The 21,370-nt window shown below is 44.8% G+C and overlaps 2 protein-coding genes across 3 annotated transcripts; both read right to left on the reverse strand.

Annotated features, from left to right (window-relative positions):
• Nucleotides 1-289: 289 nt before the first annotated feature.
• On the reverse strand, nt 290-7,338 carry myoc (myocilin). Its single transcript, XM_069699139.1, has 5 exons — nt 6,610-7,338; nt 3,588-3,653; nt 3,418-3,510; nt 1,510-1,721; nt 290-1,429 (listed from the first exon to the last, which is right to left on the reverse strand). The coding sequence occupies exons 1-5, from the start codon at nt 7,097-7,099 to the stop codon at nt 848-850; spliced, it is 1,443 nt and encodes a 480-aa protein (XP_069555240.1). The 5' UTR covers nt 7,100-7,338; the 3' UTR covers nt 290-847.
• Nucleotides 7,339-9,825: 2,487 nt separating this feature from the next.
• Nucleotides 9,826-20,834, reverse strand: vamp4 (vesicle-associated membrane protein 4). Of its 2 annotated transcripts, XM_069699140.1 has the most exons (9): nt 20,644-20,833; nt 19,798-19,945; nt 18,197-18,298; nt 15,799-15,845; nt 15,274-15,324; nt 14,263-14,363; nt 11,414-11,493; nt 11,255-11,306; nt 9,826-11,166 (listed from the first exon to the last, which is right to left on the reverse strand). In XM_069699140.1, the coding sequence occupies exons 2-9, from the start codon at nt 19,798-19,800 to the stop codon at nt 11,141-11,143; spliced, it is 462 nt and encodes a 153-aa protein (XP_069555241.1). In that variant the 5' UTR covers nt 19,801-19,945; nt 20,644-20,833; the 3' UTR covers nt 9,826-11,140. The 2 variants fall into 2 exon arrangements, with proteins under 2 accessions (XP_069555241.1, XP_069555242.1); XM_069699141.1 differs by lacking the exon at nt 19,798-19,945 and having other exon boundaries at nt 20,644-20,834.
• Between the last annotated feature and the right edge of the window lie 536 nt (nt 20,835-21,370).

Consider the following 21,370-nt stretch of genomic DNA (forward strand, 5'->3'; position numbering starts at 1 on the left):
AAAGTTATAAACGCCCTCAAAGTATCACTCATGTGATACATCAACTTTTCTCTCTGGCTTTGTGAGAACACATCATATACACGTCTTTATATTTTAGTTAATTTTGAGAGTATTTTCTTTCTGATTCCTTAAAATTACCTTAAAATAATTGATGATTACTTAAGATTTTTTTTTATTATTATTGAAAATATGGACATTGATAAGACTATTTTGGTCAGGATATGTATAATACATTAAGAATGAAGAAAGTCATCCAAAGTGGTAAAAAAATACAAAATAACTCGGACAGTTGTAATTTAGGTTGAAGTTTATTTCATGATGACTTTTTGTGTCATTATATTGACTACAATGTACAAGCACATGCAATACTCAGTACATACTAAGTGAGGGTGCCGTTTATTTGACTGGTGAAACAGTCGAGCATGAAGTACCACAGGAGGTTGTGTTGTAAACTTTATGCATTAATCCTCCCACTTAGCAAGTAAAATTAAAGCATGTTTCATTTTTCAGACTTCAGAAATATAGATAGTTTAACAAGGAAAGAACAAAATACATCTGGATTAAAGGCGGTACAAAAATAATTCCTCTAAAAACATGATTGTGGGCCACGCCACAGCAAAAGCCCTCTCGCAGAAAATAAAAAGCAGACCTGCTGGGGGCGCTGTTCCTCAAATGTCCTCATTTCACCACGGGAGTTTGGCAGTGAGGCTCCTCTACACATGGTTACTGCTGGTGTTGGCTTTCTAACTACTGCTGCCACTCATGTTATACTCTAAAGCTGCGAGTCTTTGAAGGAACAGGAACAAGGGGAGCAAATGTCACTTTTCAACAGTCACTCATGTCGGCCTCAGTTGGCCTGCTGGCGACCCAGCCGGAGGTCATAGGACATTATGTGGAAGTTGTCCCAGGCAAATAGCTTCCTCTGGGCCACGTTGTAGTCTACCATGCTGTTGTAGCCGTACTTGTTCCTGAAGGGGATGGACACCGCCTTCCCCTGGCTGGTTTCCGTGTCGTACATGTAGTTGATGACGGTCTCGTGGGCCGTGTAGCTGGCCAGCGTGTACAGCTTCCCGCAGATGACGAAAGAGTTGGCCACGGAAGTCTTCCTGATGTTGGTCTCCCAGCTCTTCTTCACCTCCAGACTGTCCGGGTCCAGCTGCGAGATCACGATAGCTCCTTTGGCCTTGTTGGTGGAGTAGACGGCCCACAGGCCCTTCTCGTCCACGGACAGGTCGATGTCCGTGTAGCCTCCCCAGGAGTAGGGGAACTGGCCGTGGAAGCCGGCGTGGGGGAGGTCTCGGCGGGCTGCGATGCTCTCGGAGGCCAGGTCGTAGCGGATGAGAGTGCGGCTGCGGCGTCTCTGATAGTACAGGGAGCCTCGGTACAGAGTGGCACCAGTGCTCTCTACCAGCTCTGGCAGCAGCAGGACCTGTCATGGACATGAGACCGGGGGTGACCGCAGATTTTGGGCTCACTCCCATGAATGACTATCATCTGTGTGACTCCTACCTTGGATGGGAAGCCTTTGGAGAGTTGCTCCGTGTCCTCATACCCAAACAGCTGCCTGATCTCGGCGCCAACGGTATCGATGCGCCACACCATGCTGGGTCCATAGGGGGAAACCGCCTCAGGGTCCTGCATCCAGATACCATATTTACCTGCGATATTGTCGGCCTTCCTGTGAGTGACCGGCTCGCCAACTGAAACCAACTCCCCGCAACCTGCAAGCAGGAAGGAGGGGGAACAGGAGAGGGAAGGATGGAGAGGTTTGAGAGTCATCATGATGCCCGGAACACACCAGAAGAAAGTCAGTAACTTATACTGGGAGATTTCGAGAAAACTATGTGTTCAGGGACATTTTACAGGCATTTAGGGTACTTTCATTATTTGGGGTGTTATTTTATGATGGCCTCTCAAATACACCTTGGCCTCGCTCCTTTTGGGCCATTATCTCAGTAACTGGTAAATCACATTCAAAATATCGTCCTGACCAACCTTCAATTCCCAGAATTCCTTCAAGATGTTGCGTGCTAAGTGCCGGGGTGGTGGTGTGAGGGCTGAGTTTGGAGAACTGCATCAAAAAAACACTCACTTTCAAATCAAATCTCTCTTTAAATCGTCCAGCGTGTGACTCCAGGAGGCAAAGTCACAGAAAGAGGGGCGCCGACGGACGATGAATCTGACAGCTGATCAAGGGTGTGGTGAGGTCAACGTTTGTCACCACGGACGCAGACAGTGGGTCTGGAGACGCTGCCTGACATCTCTTAGCCTCAACTTTGCCTGAGTCACCGCCATCAGAGCAGCAGCAGCTGCGCACACAAGTCATCCCTGGGCGGGAACTCTCACGCTTCTCTTAGTGGGAAAACGATAAGGCAGGCTGTATATTTACCACATCCTAAAATACACCCTCACTCTCAAGTCCAGGGCATAGCACCAGATTTAGGGTTAGATAGCAATATGATTTATAAATACACCCATTACTGTGTGGCTCCTCTGTAGGGTGGCCTCATCTGAGATTACCTCACATGTTAACTCCACGTGGATTTTCATGACCTCTCAAACAATGAAACCTGCTGAGAGCTTTTCAAGAGGCTTAATGTGGTTCTTTTTTTGGGGGGGGGAGAGGGGGGACCATCCGGGGAAGGTTTAACGATGTGTGTGTGTGTGTGTGTGTGTGTGTGACATCCTTGTTAGAGGTGCTTTCCCTCTACATTTACGAGACAAACATGGAACTCAGCAGGGCCCTCATACCTTGGGATTGGCATGCCTGCGGTATTCTCTCCCCAAATGCCCCAGTATTAATAGCAGTATTTGCTTTGAGGCTGTCAGCGTGGGGGTAGTGTCATGTTTGCCGGGTCAGATGGATGGAGAGGGGAGAAAGGGAGAGAGGTATGAACTGCAAAGACCGGATTTAAAGGACCCCACTGGTCATTTTGTAGGTTTTAACTTCCTGGCTAGAAATAAGGACTTTACATTATGACCACGTGTGGCTTGCAGCAAAACAGTTTTACAAATGAATTGTATTTTTCTTGCCAATGCAGCCGACTATGAAGATGTGATCTTAAAACTTGTGTTTACATTCGTCAGAAATCACTGTTGAATGTATTTTTTTTCTACACTTCCTTTCCAATATCGCGTATTGTTTACATCCTCCTCTCTTCTTTTTCTCTGCCTTTGAGGGCACATTGCCAGTCTTTTTTTTTCACGTTATGGCCACTACCTGTCCACCACAATGCAGAGAATGCACCATTCAAACTAAATGGGTGCCCACATTGCTCCATAGTCACCCTCGTGGTTAAAAACTCCACGGGGGGGGGCTTTAAATCGTTCGTTTGAGCACAGTGCAGACAAATAGTGACCAATGAAATGACAGTGCATTTAAATGTCAAACAATGCTGTCATGTTGGAGACAGAGACCTGTGTTGTCCTCATTGCCGTGGGGGGCAGGTACCTCTGTCACCTCGGACTTCAGCTCCTGAAAGCCCAGAGCTCCGTACTCCCACGCTGAATCTGAACACAGAGAGAGATGAAGATGAAGACGAAGAACTTCAAGTGGTGAGAAACTTTGTGCAGAAAACTCATCTCACTTCTCAAACTGCTGCCGTCTCCCTGCCTGATGGGCCTGTTCATCAGGTGAGACATTGCACTGGAGCCTAAACACACACACACACACACACACACACACACACACACACACACATTAGAGCTCAGTGTTTTATGCTGCACATTTTGCTTGTACAGTAGTTTGGAGAGCGATTGCCGACCCAAACGTGTCTATGTCATTAATGACAGCAGGGAATGTCACAGCAGGAAACAAACACCTCTAAATGGATTCCCAGCTGTTCTGGAGTCAGACAGTCGCTAGATTGACCGACCATAACACACACACACCCGACACCCCGTCCCACCCAACCTCACGTCCTCAAAATTTCAAACCAGCCCCTCGGCTCTTCTTCACCGTCAGATCAACCTTCTTCCTTTTCTTGTTCTGTTCTCTTCTTCTCTTCTCCTACTCTTCCCCTTCTCTTTATCCATCTTCTTCATTCCTCCTTTTCTTTTTCCCAATCCCCCCCGCCCTGGATTTTTCCATTCGGGTCCATGTAATCATTAGTGAAGAGTAAACAATGTCAGTATCTGTAAACTGTATACCCCTCAGAGGCTTAATGGTACAAACACATTGATGTTTACAATAGGAAAAATAAGCAGTGTTTATAAAAACACATTACACATTGTGTGTGTGTGTGTGTGTGTGTGTGTGTGTGTGTGTGTGTGTGTGTGTGTGTGTGTGCGTGTGCGTGCGTGCGTGTGTGTGTGTCCAAGGGTGACTTTTTGTAAGTGTGTGAGCACGTGCTCTTGCACGTGCAGCGTCCAGCGACTTCAGGCGTACGACGAGCCCTAATGATGCCGAGAACATTAAATGTTAGCATCGGGAGGTTGATGTTGAGGCTCTGTGTTGATGAAGAGGAGCAGGCGGCCGGTAATGGGGCAGATGACGATCAACAGGGATGTCGCTACGAGTGTCTAAACAGAACACATATTTGCAGAAGCTAAAGGCCCGTAAAACAAAAGGGTCCATCATGGTGAAAGTGTTACAGGGAGTTTAATGAATGGCTGTTCCCACAGGGGCACAGCCATTCATCATCATCATAGGTAAACACCCACATTCCCCCACTGTCTTCTCCCTGGTGTGTGTGTGTGTGTGTGTGTGTGTGTGTGTGTGTGTGTGTGTGTGTGTGTGTGTGTGTGTGTGTGTGTGTGTGTGTGTGTGTGTGTGTGTGTGTGTGTGTGTGTTTGCTGTTGCTTGTGCGTGTGTGTGTGTCATATCCTGCCTCTTTGGTTGGGATGTCACTGAGCAGAACACCATGAATCTCACAAATTTCCCAGAGAGCAGAGCGGCCTGATCAACCCCACCTAGCAGAGTTCAGCAGAGCTGCTGTATCGTCGTAAATATTTTGCATCTGGACAATTTTTCTGCATAGTCATGATTCATATTAGAAAATAATTTAGACTGTATCCTTCTACATGTTGCATGTGAAGCGTGGGGACTGAGAAATCTGATAAACATTATTTGTGAGTGCGTTTCCTGTTGGCTGAACATTTGGGTAATTAAAAGATCTTCGAAAAGACATGCAGAAATGGACTGGGTTTTAGTGCATGTACATTCTCCTCTGACTGACTATGAACTGAATACAAACTATGTAAATCAGAATCTCGTCATCCTTTTAATTTTTTTTTGCTTTCATCACACTTTAAACATAAGGTTGTCCTGTATGCAAGCTGCTGGTGTGTGTTATCACTTTCAATGTACATTTTATTGGAAGGTCTATTTTCAAAGTCATAAAACCACATTACAGAACATCAGCTCATATATTTTGAGTGCCAAGTACTACTACAGGCCATAACCACCACCGCTTGGGCTGTAACCAATCAAAAAATCTTTCTGTCAGAGTTCCTTCATTCTTAAATACAAACTTTCCAAAATAGTTCATCTCCTCTTGATCCTGCATGACTTCCTCTGACTCTGATCTATTCGGCATCTGCCTGTCACCCTGAGGGGGCCTCTCTGTGGAGTTCAGTCTGCAGGAGCAAACATGAGGAGCTCAGCAGATCAAGTGTAGAAGGTCTCCTGATGCAGAGGGAGCAGGGATGTCTGGCAGGAGTCAGTAAGGAAGGATTTACTGCTGCTGGCGATCTCAGCTTTTAAAGCAATTGAGAGGCAAGAGGGCAAACAGAGCGATGGCTTAACTGAGAAAAGAAAGGACGGGTGGGGGTGAGGACCAACGGAAGATGGTGGGTGAAAGCCAATTGGACGGATGTTTGGCAGCTGAAAATACACAGAACACCGAAGCTTAACTTTACTGGCTCCGAGATAACTCCAACGCCCGTGTGGAGCCCTCTAACCCCTGGCAGTGTAGTGTTCTCGTCCCCAGACCTCCATAACCAACGAGCCCTGACACACCAGGCGTCATCAAAAACCACGAGTTGAGACTTGGGCACGGAACCACCGCTTCCGAAGCGTGCATCACATTTCAGACCCTCCCGCCTCCACACACTCTTCCTCTACCGGGGCTATTCGCACCCTTCTCGCCATGCTGTGGGAAACACCAGTCATGAAGCAAGCAGGATCTGCACCATAAACACTGCGCTGCTCCTCTCTGGCCTGCCTCCATCGGCCCTAAATGCAGGACAGGAAGCAGATAAAACCTGAGCCGAGTGTTTCCGCAGATTAACGCAGCGACCTCAAGAAGAGGACACACAAAAACACACGGGATCCCCCACGAGTACATTAGCAACACACATATGTGCCTGCTATCTGCATATATAGATTACATTTGTGTGTCATCACTTCTCTGCTCCTATTTACCCATTATTATGGGAGTCACAACATACACATTTCAGCTGAAAGAAAAGTTGTGACAGACAGTTGTGCATCTTTAACTATGGATAGGGAATAATTTTATATAAAGAACATGTGCACATTTAACTAAAATAAAAAAAAATGAAGCAATAGACCTAAATATTCACCAGTAATTCATTTTCTATTTGTAAATGTTATGAATATTTGCACATGTTTGTAATAGCTCTTAAAGCGTGTGTTGTATCTCTTACCACCTGCAGGTCTCCTGTCCTGCAGAGGAGGACTGGGTGGGACCGCGGGGGTCTGAGGAGGACAGGGTCTGTTCCTCAGCTTCTCCATCTCCCTCCTCATCTCGTCCATCCTGCGCTGCAGCCCCTCCAGCTCCTTCTCTAGACGCTCCTTCTCCCCCTGCAGCAGGTTCCTCTCTCCCACCGCCCAGTTCCGCGCCTCCTGAAGCTCGGCCTGAGCCCGGGTCCCTGCTGCCCCCTGGGGAGCCCTCTGGGGCTGACTGTCCCCTCCGCTCAGCTGGGACACCAGCACTTCCAGCAGGCTGAGTCTGGCCTTCAGGCCCTCCACCTCCGGATCTGCAGTCTGCGGGCAGCTGGCCTCGACAGGGCTGGGCACAGTGAAGCTGTAGTGGCATCGCCCGCTTCTGTCATTCCCCCTCCACAGGGAGGCTCGGTCCTGGGCGTCACCTCGCAGCAGAAGAGCGCACACACACAATGAGACAAGGAGGAACATGTTTGACACAGTCCTTCCACACAGTTCACTTTAAAACCTTTTTCTTTCTTCTGTCCAGTCTTCTATTTTTCTGTGGAATTATCCTTTAAACCTAAGTCCCAATTTCAAGTGATGAATTTTCTGTCTTTTTATTTTCTCAGTCTTCTCTCAGGTATCTCTTCTTTTCCCTGCTGCACCTCCCCTCTCTTGTTCTCTCCTCTGTGAACAGGTCTGCAACTCTGAGCTCTCCCCAACAGCTCACAGATATTTATACAATCTGGAAGGGACGGAAGGAGGGAAGTTAAAAAAAAAAAAAAAAGAGAGAGAGAGGTGAAAGGGAGGGTGGGGATCAGAGGCAGTGGGTGGGTGGGTGAGGGAGGGAGGGGAGGAAGAAGAAAACAAAATAAAGGGATGCTGGCTGATTTGGGGGACAAAAACATTCAGACAGAGTTTATATGTCTTTCTCCAAAAGCTCCCTGTTTCTCTTTTTATTGTTTCTATATTTATAAATATTATCTGTGAAAATGTCCCATTATATGCTGGCTACAGTTCCCATGTGTCTCAGGGGGTTTTGGCTGAGGTTCGGGACCAGCATGGCAGTGAAAGCTGGTCCTCGTTGGATACAATTACCTCCACATGGGACCTGGTGTCCCCTTTCATATCGGTAGGGGCCACAATGTGACGTTAGCAGCCAATAAAAGGCATCATTATAAGGGGTTGTGGTTACAAGTCACTGGGTGACTGGATACCTGACGGGGACTCTGTGTCCCCTCAGCTAAGCCAGGGTGTTTGTTTGTTTGTTTGTTTGCGTGTGTGGGTGTGCGCGCGCGCACGTATGTGCGTGTGCATTCATGCTGCAGATTCTGACACATTCATATTCAATGCACCATGAGTGGAGCTCACTTCCTGTCACTTGCTGCCGGGCTGGATTTGCTGCAGCCTGCCTCTTGTCCCTGCTCTCTCGTCTCTTTGATTTATTGCACTATCACTGACACGTTGAGCCACGGCCTGGACGGCTTCCGCAGTCACGTGATATGGAGGATCTCTTCAGAGAGGCAGACTTGAAAGTGAGACACTTGTACAGAGCCAGGCAGGTGTGCAGACAAACACACCTTCCAATCCCAATAGTCCTAGAGTTTACGAGCTCTCGACTTACCCTCATATCCAGCCTCTTTGTTTGGGTCCCCCCTAATCCTTGTGTCTCCTTCCTTTTGTGTGTGTTCAGCTTCTTCTCTGCTGACCTGCCAGAACCACCGTGATCCCTGAAACCTCTACTCCAGGGGCGCCAAAGGGTAAAGGGCACAAGGGGGGGAGATGGGGTGTGCACTGCAGGAGGGCAAACAAGGTGAAGTTATGAGACACTTATCTTGATTAATGAGGCAAGGCTGTGATTGGTTGGACAGATGGATGAATTAGGTGCAATATATGTTTGATTTAGGAAACAATGAATCACAGAATTTACAACTTGGGCAGATCTTTATCTTATTCTTATCTTTATTTTTAAAAGTGGAAGGATGGCATAATCATTAGTTTAGCATTTTTTTTTTCATCAACCTCAACCTTTTTCTGTTTCCTGCCCTCACTGCTCCCCCCTAGCCTCTATTCTGATTTCCCCCTCCAAAGCCACATCTTTAAGTATTAAATGTAGATGGATTAGTTCTGTTGGATATTTATTGCCCAGCCACTGATACAGCCATGTCTAACAGATCGGTCTCCACTGGAGCGTGTGTGTTGTGTGTGTGTGTGTGTGTGTGTGTGTGTGTGTGTGAGACTGACGAATGCTGGTTGGCACATTGTCTGTTTGACTCTCTTGCGAGTTTAATTCATTTTTATGAGACTCGTATAACCGTCGCTATGCCCAGAATCTGAGGTCATCCAGCATGAGCCCCCAAACAGGGAGAACCAAAACATCCTCTGCTGCCAGTGTGGGTGTGTCTCTGCAGGCAGACACATTCAGTATAGTATAACACATCTTTTCTCCTTGCGTAGAGATGGAAAGTCCTGACCAAACCTCAAGCCTGACAATGACTCGTGTTTGCCAGCAACACATGGCGCCTTTTGAGACTTTTACAGCCACTTCTCCAAGCAGGACTTTACAATGTTTGTGAGCAGGACTCCGTGACCGTCCAACTCCGTGCAGCCTTTTCCCCGCAGCTATGTCAACATTTAAAAAAGTGCACGAGATGAAAGGACCTCCATTCTCTTCATCTTCACGAGCTGAAATGAAGCCGTCACCTCCCTGCCGTGTGCAGCAGCAGCGAGTGGGAGCTGGATGGCCATCTGCTGCGGATCAATACAGCAAAACGCTCCCTATGGGCCGACTTAATTCTGACTCCCTTAGAAGGGTCGGGTATAGTGCTGCATGAGCAAAGGGCAGAGCTGTCAGAGCATATTTGTGTCTCCTCTCCTGGGTGGATGAGAGCACTGGGGTCTGTCAGAACAATAACACTTCACAGGCTCCAGCTTTAGTGCCACTTTGGGATTTCACACTGCCAGTAAAGTCACAAGCCATTAAAAGAAAGTCGCGTAATGAGAGGAGATAAAAGAAAGACCGGCACTTTGCCGGCTCCGAGAGCGCGAAAACACTTATGAGTGTTTAAAAGTGGAAGGATGGCATAATCATTAGTTTTGCATTTTTTTTCATCAACCTCAACCTTTTTCTGTTTCCTGCCCTCACTGCTCCCCCCCTAGCCTCTATTCTGATTTCCCCCTCCAAAGCCACTTGAAACCAGCACACACCAGACAGGTGCCCTTTAAAATCACTTTATTCCAGAGCAAAAAAAAGTGTCACAGTCTTCCAATGCAATGCAGAGAGTATAGTACATCTTCATTACAGTATCAATATTTACAGCTAAAATAAATTACATCAAAAATAATAAAATGACAAGTTAATCCAAACATAATTACACCTATGCTCCTTTCACAGCTCCACTTTTGAACTCGCGTTACATAAATTTGCCTCCTCCTTAAAACTGTCACTTCAGTGGCGAAGAAAATACCAGCATTCATAGCGGCCAATAGGAACTTAAAATAGTGGAAAGCAGTGTATAAACCGAACCATGTGCAGACACAGAGGCAGTGTAAATGTCACTAGCAGGAAAGTAGGACAGCCGTGACCAAACGGGCCCAGAGCTCAGCACAACCGAGGAGGAAGTCCAGAGGTTTGGAGTACAGAGTGATGGGCACACATTCATTACCTGGGTCTTTTGGTTGGACACGGCCCTTCTGTACAATACGACAAGCTATGGTGATTTACGCTAGAGAGCAGGTTGTTGCAAGAACACATGTGCTTCCTCTCTGGTTTCCTTATTTTTCCTGATCCATCTGTGCTGATGAGGAAACACACCTGAAAAGTGAAATCAGGTTTCTGTCCAAAACGCTTTTTTGAAGACTGAAAGAAAGACAAAACAACTTTGGACTACGCAGATGAACCTCAGATGTTCCCTCCCCTCGTGTCGGGTCAAAAAAGAAATGTGCTTCCGTTCACAAAGTGTTGCTTTTTAAACATTCTCATCCTGAGCACACGAGGAATCATGGGCAGACATCAGAGCTTCATCTGCTGGATGTTTACAGCCTCTTTTATACGAGGCTGCTGCAGCAGATTCACACCAGCTAAACTAAGAGGCATGGACCGTCTTGCCTTTATGGTATCTATCTATGTGATGTAAATATGCAGGGCCTGTCGTCACGGCGATGCCAAGGCCCTGCATGCCATATGTCTCATGGAATGGGGCTCTCCTTCACATTCACTAGGGGGCTGAGAGTTTTCTCCCTAACTGCATTCAAATTTAACTGCATTAAAATACCCCACCGCCCCTTTAGTTTCAAGTCAGACATCAAACCGAGCCTTAGTACGGATCTCACAGCACATTTATGTTGGAGTACAACAATAAGATCTGTACTAAGGGGCAAGTTGAGGCCACGTTCGTGAGGGTGATACTGAAGAGGGTGCGGGAGGCTGGCTGGCGCCCCCTAGCTGGAGTGGAGGACTGTGCGGGGGAGGGGGGTAGGAGGAGGAAGAAGAAGAAGAGGAAGGTTCTCCCCCATCCTCCTCATCAGTCACTAGTGATATCGAAGGATCACTGGAACTGAAAAATAAAAGAAGAGAAAGAGCAGTAAGGACGGAGGCTGTTCTGTAGATCTAACCTGTGCTCGTGTATTCGAGTTAATACTCACTGATGATAATCAGCAGGAGAGCAACGACCACCAACACAATAATCATCTTCATCTGCGGGAGAAGTGGCACACATTAAAACCCTCGTGATGCTGCTCAGACCACAGAACTGATAGGAGAGAGGATGGTTTCACACTCATAAAACACACATCCACCCTCACCTTGGTGTCTCGCCACCACATCCTCCTGTGCAGCTGTTTGGCTCGGCTACTGAAGGCAGACGCGTTGTCCGATAGGCTCTCTGCGGCGTCACATGACCGCAGCGCAGGAGGAGGGTCAGACACGTGAGGATGGAAGACAAAGTGGAGAAGAAGGAAAAAATAAAAATGGAATCACAAAGTCAACAATAAGCTGAGTATTGTTTTCACTTTGAGGTTGGACAGAGTGATTCAAACTGCTTGTCTCTGCGTGGTCCATGTGATGTTATAATGTGTTAGTGTTGTGTAAGACTCAACTCTGCTCCTTTTTTTTTTTTTTTCTTCTTCTTCTGAAGTCAACTCTACTGGCATGAAATGTTGGACAAGCTTCCAGACTCAAACACGGCGCAGCGAGAACACATATCCTCCAGCTTCCTACCTCCTGTACTTGTCGTGACATCCCTCTCCGAGTGGCTCGCCCACACTACTTTCTGTTTCTTGGATACTGTTGTTAACTTGATGTTTATGCATGTTTACAGGAAGCTTATAGCTCCCTAGTGTGCTGGGCTGTACTTGTCCGATCCCTCCCCTGCCCTTCTCCACCCTCTTTAGCGTCTTTGTTTCTGGTGTTTCCATCGCCGCGTGTCTGTTTACAACGTTTCGCTACTACCGAGAGAAGATGACGAGCCTTCTGGGAAGGTGCTTGTTAATCTTGTGGAATTTACAAACAGGTTACACATGGGTCAGAGAGCAAACTGCAAGTGTCAATCACAGGATATTACACTGCTCACATAAAAGACACCTCTTTAGGACGAGCACGCACATTTAGAGACACGCGATCAGCCGCACAAGTGTCCTCCGCACTCCTGCATCGCACAAAGACTCGCATTCATTCAAACACACGCAAAAATGTGTTCCAGATGTGCGTCATTGTCTTGGTTGGCTGGTCAACACGAGAGTGAGTGGCTGTGCAACATTTGCACGGATGATGATGTGATGACGCTTAATAGACTGGCAGCAGACGCGAGCTGCTCAGCTTCATGTCTTCATCAGCAGAGGAGGAAGAGGAGGAAAAGAAGAGCTGCGAGCGTCACGTTGTGTAGTGCAAGAGCTACACACATTGTGCAGTGCATCCGGAAAGTATTCACAGCGCTTCACTTTTTCCACATTTTGTTGTTTCAGCCTTATTCCAAAATGCATTAAATAAATTTTTTCCTCAAAATTCTACACACAATACCCCATAATGATAACGTGAAAAAAGTTTGTCTAAAATTTTTGCAGATCTATTAAAAATAAAGAACAAAAATATAACGTACATAAGTATTCACAGTTCCTGTTGGAAGATGAACCTTCTCCCCAGTCTGAGGTCCAGAGCGCTCTGGAGAAGGTTTTCATCAAGGATGTCTCTGTACATTGCTGCATTCATCTTTCCCTCCATCCTGACTAGTCTCCCAGTTCCTGCTGCTGAAAAACATCCCCACAGCATGATGCTGCCACCACCATGCTTCACCGTAGAGATGGTGTTGGCCAGGTGATGAGCGGTGCCTGGTTTCCTCCAGACATGACGCTTGGCATTCAGGCCAAAGAGTTCAATCTTTGTTTCATCAGACCAGATAATTTTGTCTCTCATGGTCTGAGAGTCCTTCAGGTGCCTTTTGGTAAACTCCAGGTGGGCTGTCATGTGCCTTTTACTGAGGAGTGGCTTCCGTCTGGCCACTCTACCATACAGGCCTGCTTGGTGGAGTGCTGCAGAGATGGTTGTCCTTCTGGAAGGTTCTCCTCTCTTCACAGAGCAACGTTGGAGCTCTGTCAGAGTGACCATCGGGTTCTTGGTCACCTCCCTGACTGAGGCCCTTCCCCCCCGATCGCTCAGTTTGGCCGGGCGGCCGACTCTAGGAAGAGTCCTGGTGGTTCCAACTTCTTCCATTTACGGATGATGGAGGCCACTGTGCTCATTGGGACCTTCAATGCTGCAGACATTTTTCTGTACCCTTCCCCAGATCTGTGCCTCGATACAATCCTGTCTCAGAGGTCTACAGACAATTCTTTGGACTTCATGGCTTGGTTTGGCTGTTTTTTTCTTCTTTTAATTTTTAATAGATTTGCAAAAAATTCAAAACAACTTTTTTTCACATTATCATTATGGGGTATTGTGTGTAGAATTGTGAGGGGGAAAAAAAAAAAATTTGGAATAAGGCTGTCATAACAAAATGTGGAAAAAGTGAAGCGCTGTGAATACTTTCCGGATGCACTGTAAGTGAGGAGGGTGAGACTGCTCTCAGACACACACCTGGTCAAACACTGAACCTAGTAGTTCAACTATTCATAACTGCAGTCCAGCTGGAGAAAAATGTTATTAAAAGTTTGACTGTCCCTGGAAAATGTTCTGGTTTTGTTGGTTGTTTTTACACATTAAATATTTCTTCAAGGTTTAATGCAAACTGTTCTATTAAATAAATTTAGCACTCTAACAAACTGTAAAAGTAGCACTTCTTTGGGACACAGTAACACCTTCTTTGGCACAAATCACAGTCTCCGACTATTTTTCTTGCAAATAGCTGCTCGCCTAAACATGGATTTTGTTACATGTTGAATATTTCCGTCCAAAAACATATTCTATAATTGTCGAACACTGGTAGATTTAAGAGCTAACCACATATGTGCAACACCTTCAAAGTTGAGGGCATTGCTAACACTTCATTGCAAAGTTATTTGTACGTTCAGGCTCGTTTGTAAATGTTTTTCTTTTAGATTTGACGCACATTGTGTGTGAGCTACCTGTGAAAACAAACAGCACTGATAAAACATATGGTCTGCACATGTGAAGACACACACAGAATAAAAAAAACACATGCCGACCCGGCGCGACGCACCTGACTTGTCCTGCAGGTCTTCGAGCCGCTCGCCTCTCTCTATCACCTTGGAGATGTTCTCCTGCATCACATCGATCACCTCCTCCACCTGCGATTGCACCCTGAGGACACAAGTCGGTGTGAGGCACAGAATCAGAGAAGGATTGATCTTATTTTTCTGCTGCAGCACAAAGCTTCTTTACATCCAACTTAGTCCAGCTCCAGGCAATAAAAAGCCAGTTTAATGCTTTTCAGCCTCAGAGTGACCTGAGCGCACCTGTTCGGTATCTGCTCAAATCCATGCTTTTTTCAAGCTGCTCACACCTAAGCATGGCATGACTCGGCCACATTACTCTCGACTCACTCGTATTTTAGAGTAATACCTCCTGGTGGACTTTGGCAAAAAAGGCGAAGAAGCTCATAAAGGAGGAAAAAAACCTGATATAAAAGAGAGGAATTTCTCTCTTGTAACCATCAAATTAATGGTTTCAGACACGGGGCTACAGGAACTGATCACCGTTCAGCTTGATGTCAGGTGGAAGGTTGTGCATAAAGCAGAGCCAAATGCACCATCAGGGGAAAAGAAGCACGGCCTGCCACAGACACATACAAACAACACAGTGAAGGCTTGACATCTGGGGTTCAGGGTCAGACAGCCTGAACTTCGGGCACACGACGTCCCTGGAATCTGTAACGATGGCATCTCGTTTCATGTGCTCACAACAATAACACACTGAGGTATGACGGGAGCGTGGAGAGACGACTGCGGTCACCCGACTGTCTCAACAATGACCTCCTCTGTTCTCTTGGCTACCTCCGACTGCACATTAATATGGAAAGTGAGGCGCTGAGACGTCCTGGGAAGGTTACACAACAACCTGCACACACCAGGCCGCCCTTACACAATGTGCTAACAACCAGCACCTTCTGGTAAACATGACGAGCCATGGTTACATAACACCAATACCAAAAACATGCAGACGAAATACTCCTCTGGCTTTTATTGGTGATGAGGAACATGTTTGTACTCACTGCTTGATTTTGTCATTCTGAGGTCCAAATCTGGGTCCCGTGGGGCCTCTCCTGGAAAACAGGCGTGAATAAAGTGAACGTTACTAATTCAATGTGTGAATTTGACTGTTGACAGTGTGTACTCTGCTTTAACAATCCATATTGCTAATACTGCTCTCATCCAAGGCTGCAACTAACAATTATTTTCACTGTTGATTAATACTTGGATTACTTTCTCATTTAGCTGGTTCATTGTTTAGCCTATAAAATGCCAAAAATGCCAAGGTATCATCTTAAAATAGCTGTTTATTTCCAAGTAACAGTCCACAGCACAAAGACAATTACGTTATAATTATATATCATCAAAAAAAGCATAACATCTTCATTTATAAGAAGCTGAAACTAATTAATTGATCGACTAATAATTGCAGTTCTACTGTTATCATCCAGGCAGGTTCTTCTTCCACTGTGCACAATATAGTTAAAATATATTTGATTTTAGTTTTTTAGTGCCCGAATAGAATATATTCACACACACAAACTCACAGAAAGAAGTCTTCTTCCTCATCAGAGTCCTCCTCCAACAGGTTCCTCTGTAGAAGAAGGAAAGGTCAGAGGTCAGGGGAGAGTAAACTCTGCATATTGAATGACTAAGAGTTGGGACTAAAGGCTGTTTGACAATATGTTTGGGTATTGATGGTGTTACTCTTCCACCTTCAGCAAATCATTCGGGCTTGTGGTCAAAGATTATCAAGTTTCAATGATTTTTAAATCGAAATGTTGCCAGATTCTCATTGATGACAGTCTGTCACCAGCATCTCGGCAGCTTTGAAGCACAGCACATTCGAGGTAGTCAGGACTAGTGCTGCTGATTCAGAGACATGAAACTGACTGCACTGCCTCCACCAGAGGCCTGTAGCTGCAGGATAGATCAATAAAAGCCTTTTCTAAACTGTCTTCAGAGGGTAAATGTAACCAACACAATATCAGACTAGTGCACTTAAGGTATGATGACTGGAAAATAGTACTCGAGTCATTTCTGCTTTTCTGCTTGTCAGAGCCCAATAAAAACTCTCCCTCTTCTGCAGCTCCTGAACATAAAGATGCTGATGATCTAAAATGACCCTGAACCGATCCTGATAATAAAAAAATAAATAAAAAAACACAACACTTAACGTAGATTTAAACGTGAATCATCCAGCAGAAACACTGCAGTTATCACAACCATGTCTGAACCACTGATTGCTTTAATCAGGGCAGAGAGCACTCTGTGTAAAATGCTATTCATAGAGAATTAGTGCAGACAGCTGCAGTAAATTCTCACAGGAGAAGACGGTAAAAGTCTGGTTGTCATTGGATAGAAAGCAGGAGGACTACACTATATTTATTGCTGTCTGGGAAAGATAACTCTTTACTCGAAGATGAAAGATAATCAACATTTGATGCCTACAGTATCAAGGCTTTAAGCCAGTACATGTGCTCCAAAATGGGAAAATTTTGGAGCAGATTCTTTTTGAAAATTCGACACATTAAAAACAGATTTAAATACACAACTTTTGAAAACACCGAGATGTTCAGCCACAGCTTTTTGAACTAAAATATAAGAAGAGCTTATTTTTATCGCTCAAAGATCCAATCCTATTTGAAGCGTATGTCATGTCAACAGAGCCAATAAAAACAAAGGAAATGGTCAAAGTTGTCATATTGACATTTAAGGTGTATTGTTTGAGCCGAAGAATCAACTTGAAGCGTCGTTTTGATCAGCTACTGTTTGCCCTGTTAAAGTTACTGCATTATGCTGTTAATACAAAAGCAACACTTTTTGTATTCATTTCAAATTAAAAGCCCTCTAGCATTTTAGTAGAAACCTTTCATTTCTTAGCAAGGCCTTTATTGTGAAATATTTTGCAGAAATGTGTTGGTACTGAAATCGGACAATCGCACTTAAAGTAATTCAGAATAACCATTGGAAGCTGTGTGATTATATTATTAATTTTATTAAACCAAAGCAATAGAAATGTATATAACTGACTCTTGTATGTAAACTTACCACCAAAGGAACAGTGCTTACACAGCCTTAGAAAGGATCCAATTTTTCAAACATGGTAATCACCCTCTAAAAACATGTCACCTGTCACTACAAGGAGCCGGGAGAAGAAAAACCTACGGATGCACTATAATGCTGATAGCTGCCAGCCAGTGCGGTGCCGATGAAGACGTTTTATTTTCTTGTAAATACAATGTCATCTGCAAAAAAGCTGAGGGAATGGTATCCATATGATCATAAAGAGCTTTATAAGTTGAAGCACTAACACTCTCCTTCTGTCCATAGGATAGGAGACACGAGGGGAACTGGTAGCAATTATCCGAGGACTGGAGGAAGGCCACTAAAAGGCAAAGCGTGGAGGCTTGAAGGGAGCGCTTTGTTATGCAAGTCTCCCCGTGAGCTTAGCTTTGATCCCAGTTCAGCACAACAGCAAGCAGGATTACACAGAGGAAACAGAGGCCTGAATCAAATAAAGATCAGGGGGAGGACAGGGCAGGTGGAGGTGGGTAAGATGGATGATCCCTTTGATGAAGACCAGATGTTTGGCCATTGGAGTTGTTGGAGTGTTTACCCCTGAATCTTTTACCTCCTTCAAACTTTTAATCTGTTATGTTCTCTCCCCTAATTGTTTTTTGTTATTATTATTAGTCTGATGAACAAAGTATCCCGTGGCAAAATCGGCATCTTACACCAACATCTGTTTTTAGCTATCATAGGTACTCTACATGAAATGTTCCCATGGGTGCCAAGATTTTACAACTACTGTGAAGAATAAATAAACAGAGCTAGTCTCCTTCTCTCGTCCTGTGCGCCGTTAGCTTCCTTCACCCCGTTTCTTCCTGACGGAAACAAATCCAACCCCAAACACCACCCCTCCATTTCTGTTCTGTGTCTCACCCTCTCGCTTCGAATGGATCCAGTGACCTCGTCGTCGTTGAGGTGGCGTTTAAACTTGGGCGGCATGTTGTCTTCGGGCTGCTCCTCCAGGTCTGGCTCCCTCTGTAGGACAGGAAGAGACATCATCAGTGAGGATCTGCGACATTGTGGGGAAGAACTTGTACACAGTCAGACACCTGCACCTGTCCTGTTATCCTGTTCTTATTTGTTAGCTGTAGCACCCAACTGAAGGAGAGCACTTCAGTACTTGTAGCAGGAAGAGAGGGATTTGAGTTACAGGCATGAACACAGCAAACTTCTGGCAGCACAACATGGAAAAAGACAGACAGGGTTTCTCAACAGAGGAACAATGTAGACCTTGAAAAACATCAATAAAATGTATTCAGTCATATCAAAAAGCTCAAATACTGCTCCTGTAGCAAAGGAGGAAGCTATAACCTTCCCGAGTACGTATTTTAAGTTCCGTCGATTGATCAACATCAGCACACGAGTTACACGTGTTTTTCTGACTACTGGTATGTGCACATCGCCGATTTCTCCATGAACCTGAAACTTGAGCAGAGAGAACATTTTAAATGTATCCAGTGAATAAAGGTGGTGTGGAGCAATGATTGTGTTGGATAATGTTGGAGAACCCAAGAGTCGTCGTGCAACAGTTCAGAACGTCCCAACAGAACTCGAGTGTTACTCTGGGGGATGAATTCACGGTGCACAACCCCCATGAATGTCAAACAAAGCCCCCTTAGTTGCACTCCTGGCCTGATGCGCCTATTTTGGTTTCGGACAGTGACGTTCTGCCCATCTTGAAAGGTGAATGTCACACAAAACACCTCTCAAGGCTCATTGCTTCAATGCCGTAGACTTTCTGAAGCATTTCAAGGATTGCCTTTGGAAATTTCCCCAGTTTGACACAAAATTCAACATACGCCTTCTGCTCAGGTGCATGGAAAGATTGAAGATACACCTGGACCAGTGGTCACAAAGATACATGTTAACTCAGGTGCTGATTTTCATCAAACTTCCCTCCGCTCCGTGCTGCAATCTGTTTGCGTCCAACAGCAGCAGTCTCAGTACATTTTGATCCACTCTCGTATTGCATAAATGAGGCTGGTCAATATCAAGCAATCTGGAGTCCTGTTGTACAGGCTGGTTTTGTTATTTTTTTTTTTTTTTTTACAATCATGAAAGCGACTGTTCCTTCAATCTTGCTCTATTCAAAAACAATTTTTTACTTTGCTGGTGAACAAAGAAAAAGAAGACATATTAAGATATCTCGTTAAGATCTCTTCATTTGAAATAGTTCTGGTCGAGTCTCACAGGATAGGAAAGGAAATGTCATCACGGGCAAAGAGCTCTGCAACTCTGCATCTGGAAAACATGCCGTTCTTCCAATTTTACACCCCTGAGTCTGTGTTCGGGTGTTACATGGTCCACAGAGCGAGAGAAAACCCACCAAAGTGCATCTGTGACGATGAACTAAACAACATGTGATGCTCCGCAGTATTGTAATCGTCAAAAAAAAAAAGGGGGGGGGGTACAACAGTCACGCACTCAAAGACAGACACACACCACCTCACTGAAACCAACAATACAACTTGTACCATTGAATCCAGTTAGTTTTGACACTGGGGTTTTCTCAGCGTCCTTTTCTGGCACTGCACTTGTAAAAAGGCCTTTCAGCGGCCGGGAGAGGAAGGAGATGAACTTTTCCAGTGATCAGGCAGAGCAGAAGAGAGGCGGGGGACAGATCTGAAGCAGGGACAGCATGAAGAGAAACACAGAGAGAAAGAGTGGACGTCTCATATGTTAGGGCTGCAAAAGGAAGAAAACTAGTCTGTTTCAAGAGAGGAATTTTAAAAAGGTACAATTCATAATAAAGCCGTATTGGAAGTTTTATTCGAGCTGGGAATTATTACATAGAAAGACAAGACAGTAGTGTCCGCTTTGGACAAAAGACCCGTAGGAAATTGCACAATGACAACCACAGGAGAGGACTGCTGATTATTGATGTCCACAATACATTTATGGATTGAAACTTTAAGAAAATCTAGATTAAAAGGATAATGGAGCACAGTACTGCAATCGACTTCTATCAAGGAGGAAAATAAAAATACAGTAACGTGCAGCAAATGTGAGCTGAGTGCTCCTTTTAAAGGCCCGATGAAATGTCTTTAAGGACAAGGACTTGAAACTGAGACCAGAGCTGTCAGGGATGCTAATAACGTCATATCACAGTCGAGCTGGGCGTTTACATATATTTAAGCAAACGCGTCTGATTATTCTTTACCACACAGAAACCCATTCAATTACAACACCATTATCATGTGAGTTAAAAAAAAGAAAAAGAAAAAAGGGACAAATGTAAAGGCTAACTTAGCTTCATAAAACAGGCCGCTTAGCTTCCCAGCTAAGCTAAGCTAAGCTAAGCTAAGCTAAGCTAAGCTTACCTGTCGTTTCCCACAAGGTCCGAGGCTCGATGCTGGTGAAACACAAACACCTGGTGTTGATACGGAGTTTTCAAGATTAAAAAAAAAAAAAAAAAACAGCTTTAAATATTCGTGTCATTCATTTCAGAGGCTGTCCGGGGCGACGAGAGGCAATGATGATGATCATCGTGGATGCCTGCGGTTCTCCTGTCTGGATCAGCTGACCAGGAAATCAACACAAAACAGCTGGAGGAGAAGAGAGACTCCTGCAGATGTTGGATATGCAGTAAATATTCCTATTACACAGCCAAATATACAAAGCAAAACCTCTATAACCTTCAGGCACTAGTCTGAATAAATGTAAACACATAGAAACATATGTTTGTAAACTTAAGTTAAATTACTGTATGGTCTGTTTATATAATGTAATTCATTTACTATTGCTCCAAATTAAACTACCCCCTAATATATTGTAAATTCAAATGAACTTCATCTTATGACAAAACTATTGGCCATGATATACTTATATTTGATATACACCCTTTTTCTGAATAATAAGTGAGTTTGCTTTTGAGACAAGTTGATATTTCTGTAATGTTACTCAAGTAAAATTTTAATTGCACGATTTTTATTAGGAATGCCGTATTTTTACACTATTATGTGAAGATTTAATGGTAGTTTTCATTAAAATATCTTCCTTCACCGTCCCTGCGTTTAGGACGTTTGTCTACCGCACCTGTAGGTGGCA

Source organism: Brachyistius frenatus, unplaced genomic scaffold (genome assembly GCF_029030835.1).
Source record: "Brachyistius frenatus isolate BFR_SWC_R1_liver_20210118 unplaced genomic scaffold, ASM2903083v1 Contig_29, whole genome shotgun sequence".
In the NCBI taxonomy this organism is placed as follows: Eukaryota; Metazoa; Chordata; class Actinopteri; family Embiotocidae; genus Brachyistius; species Brachyistius frenatus.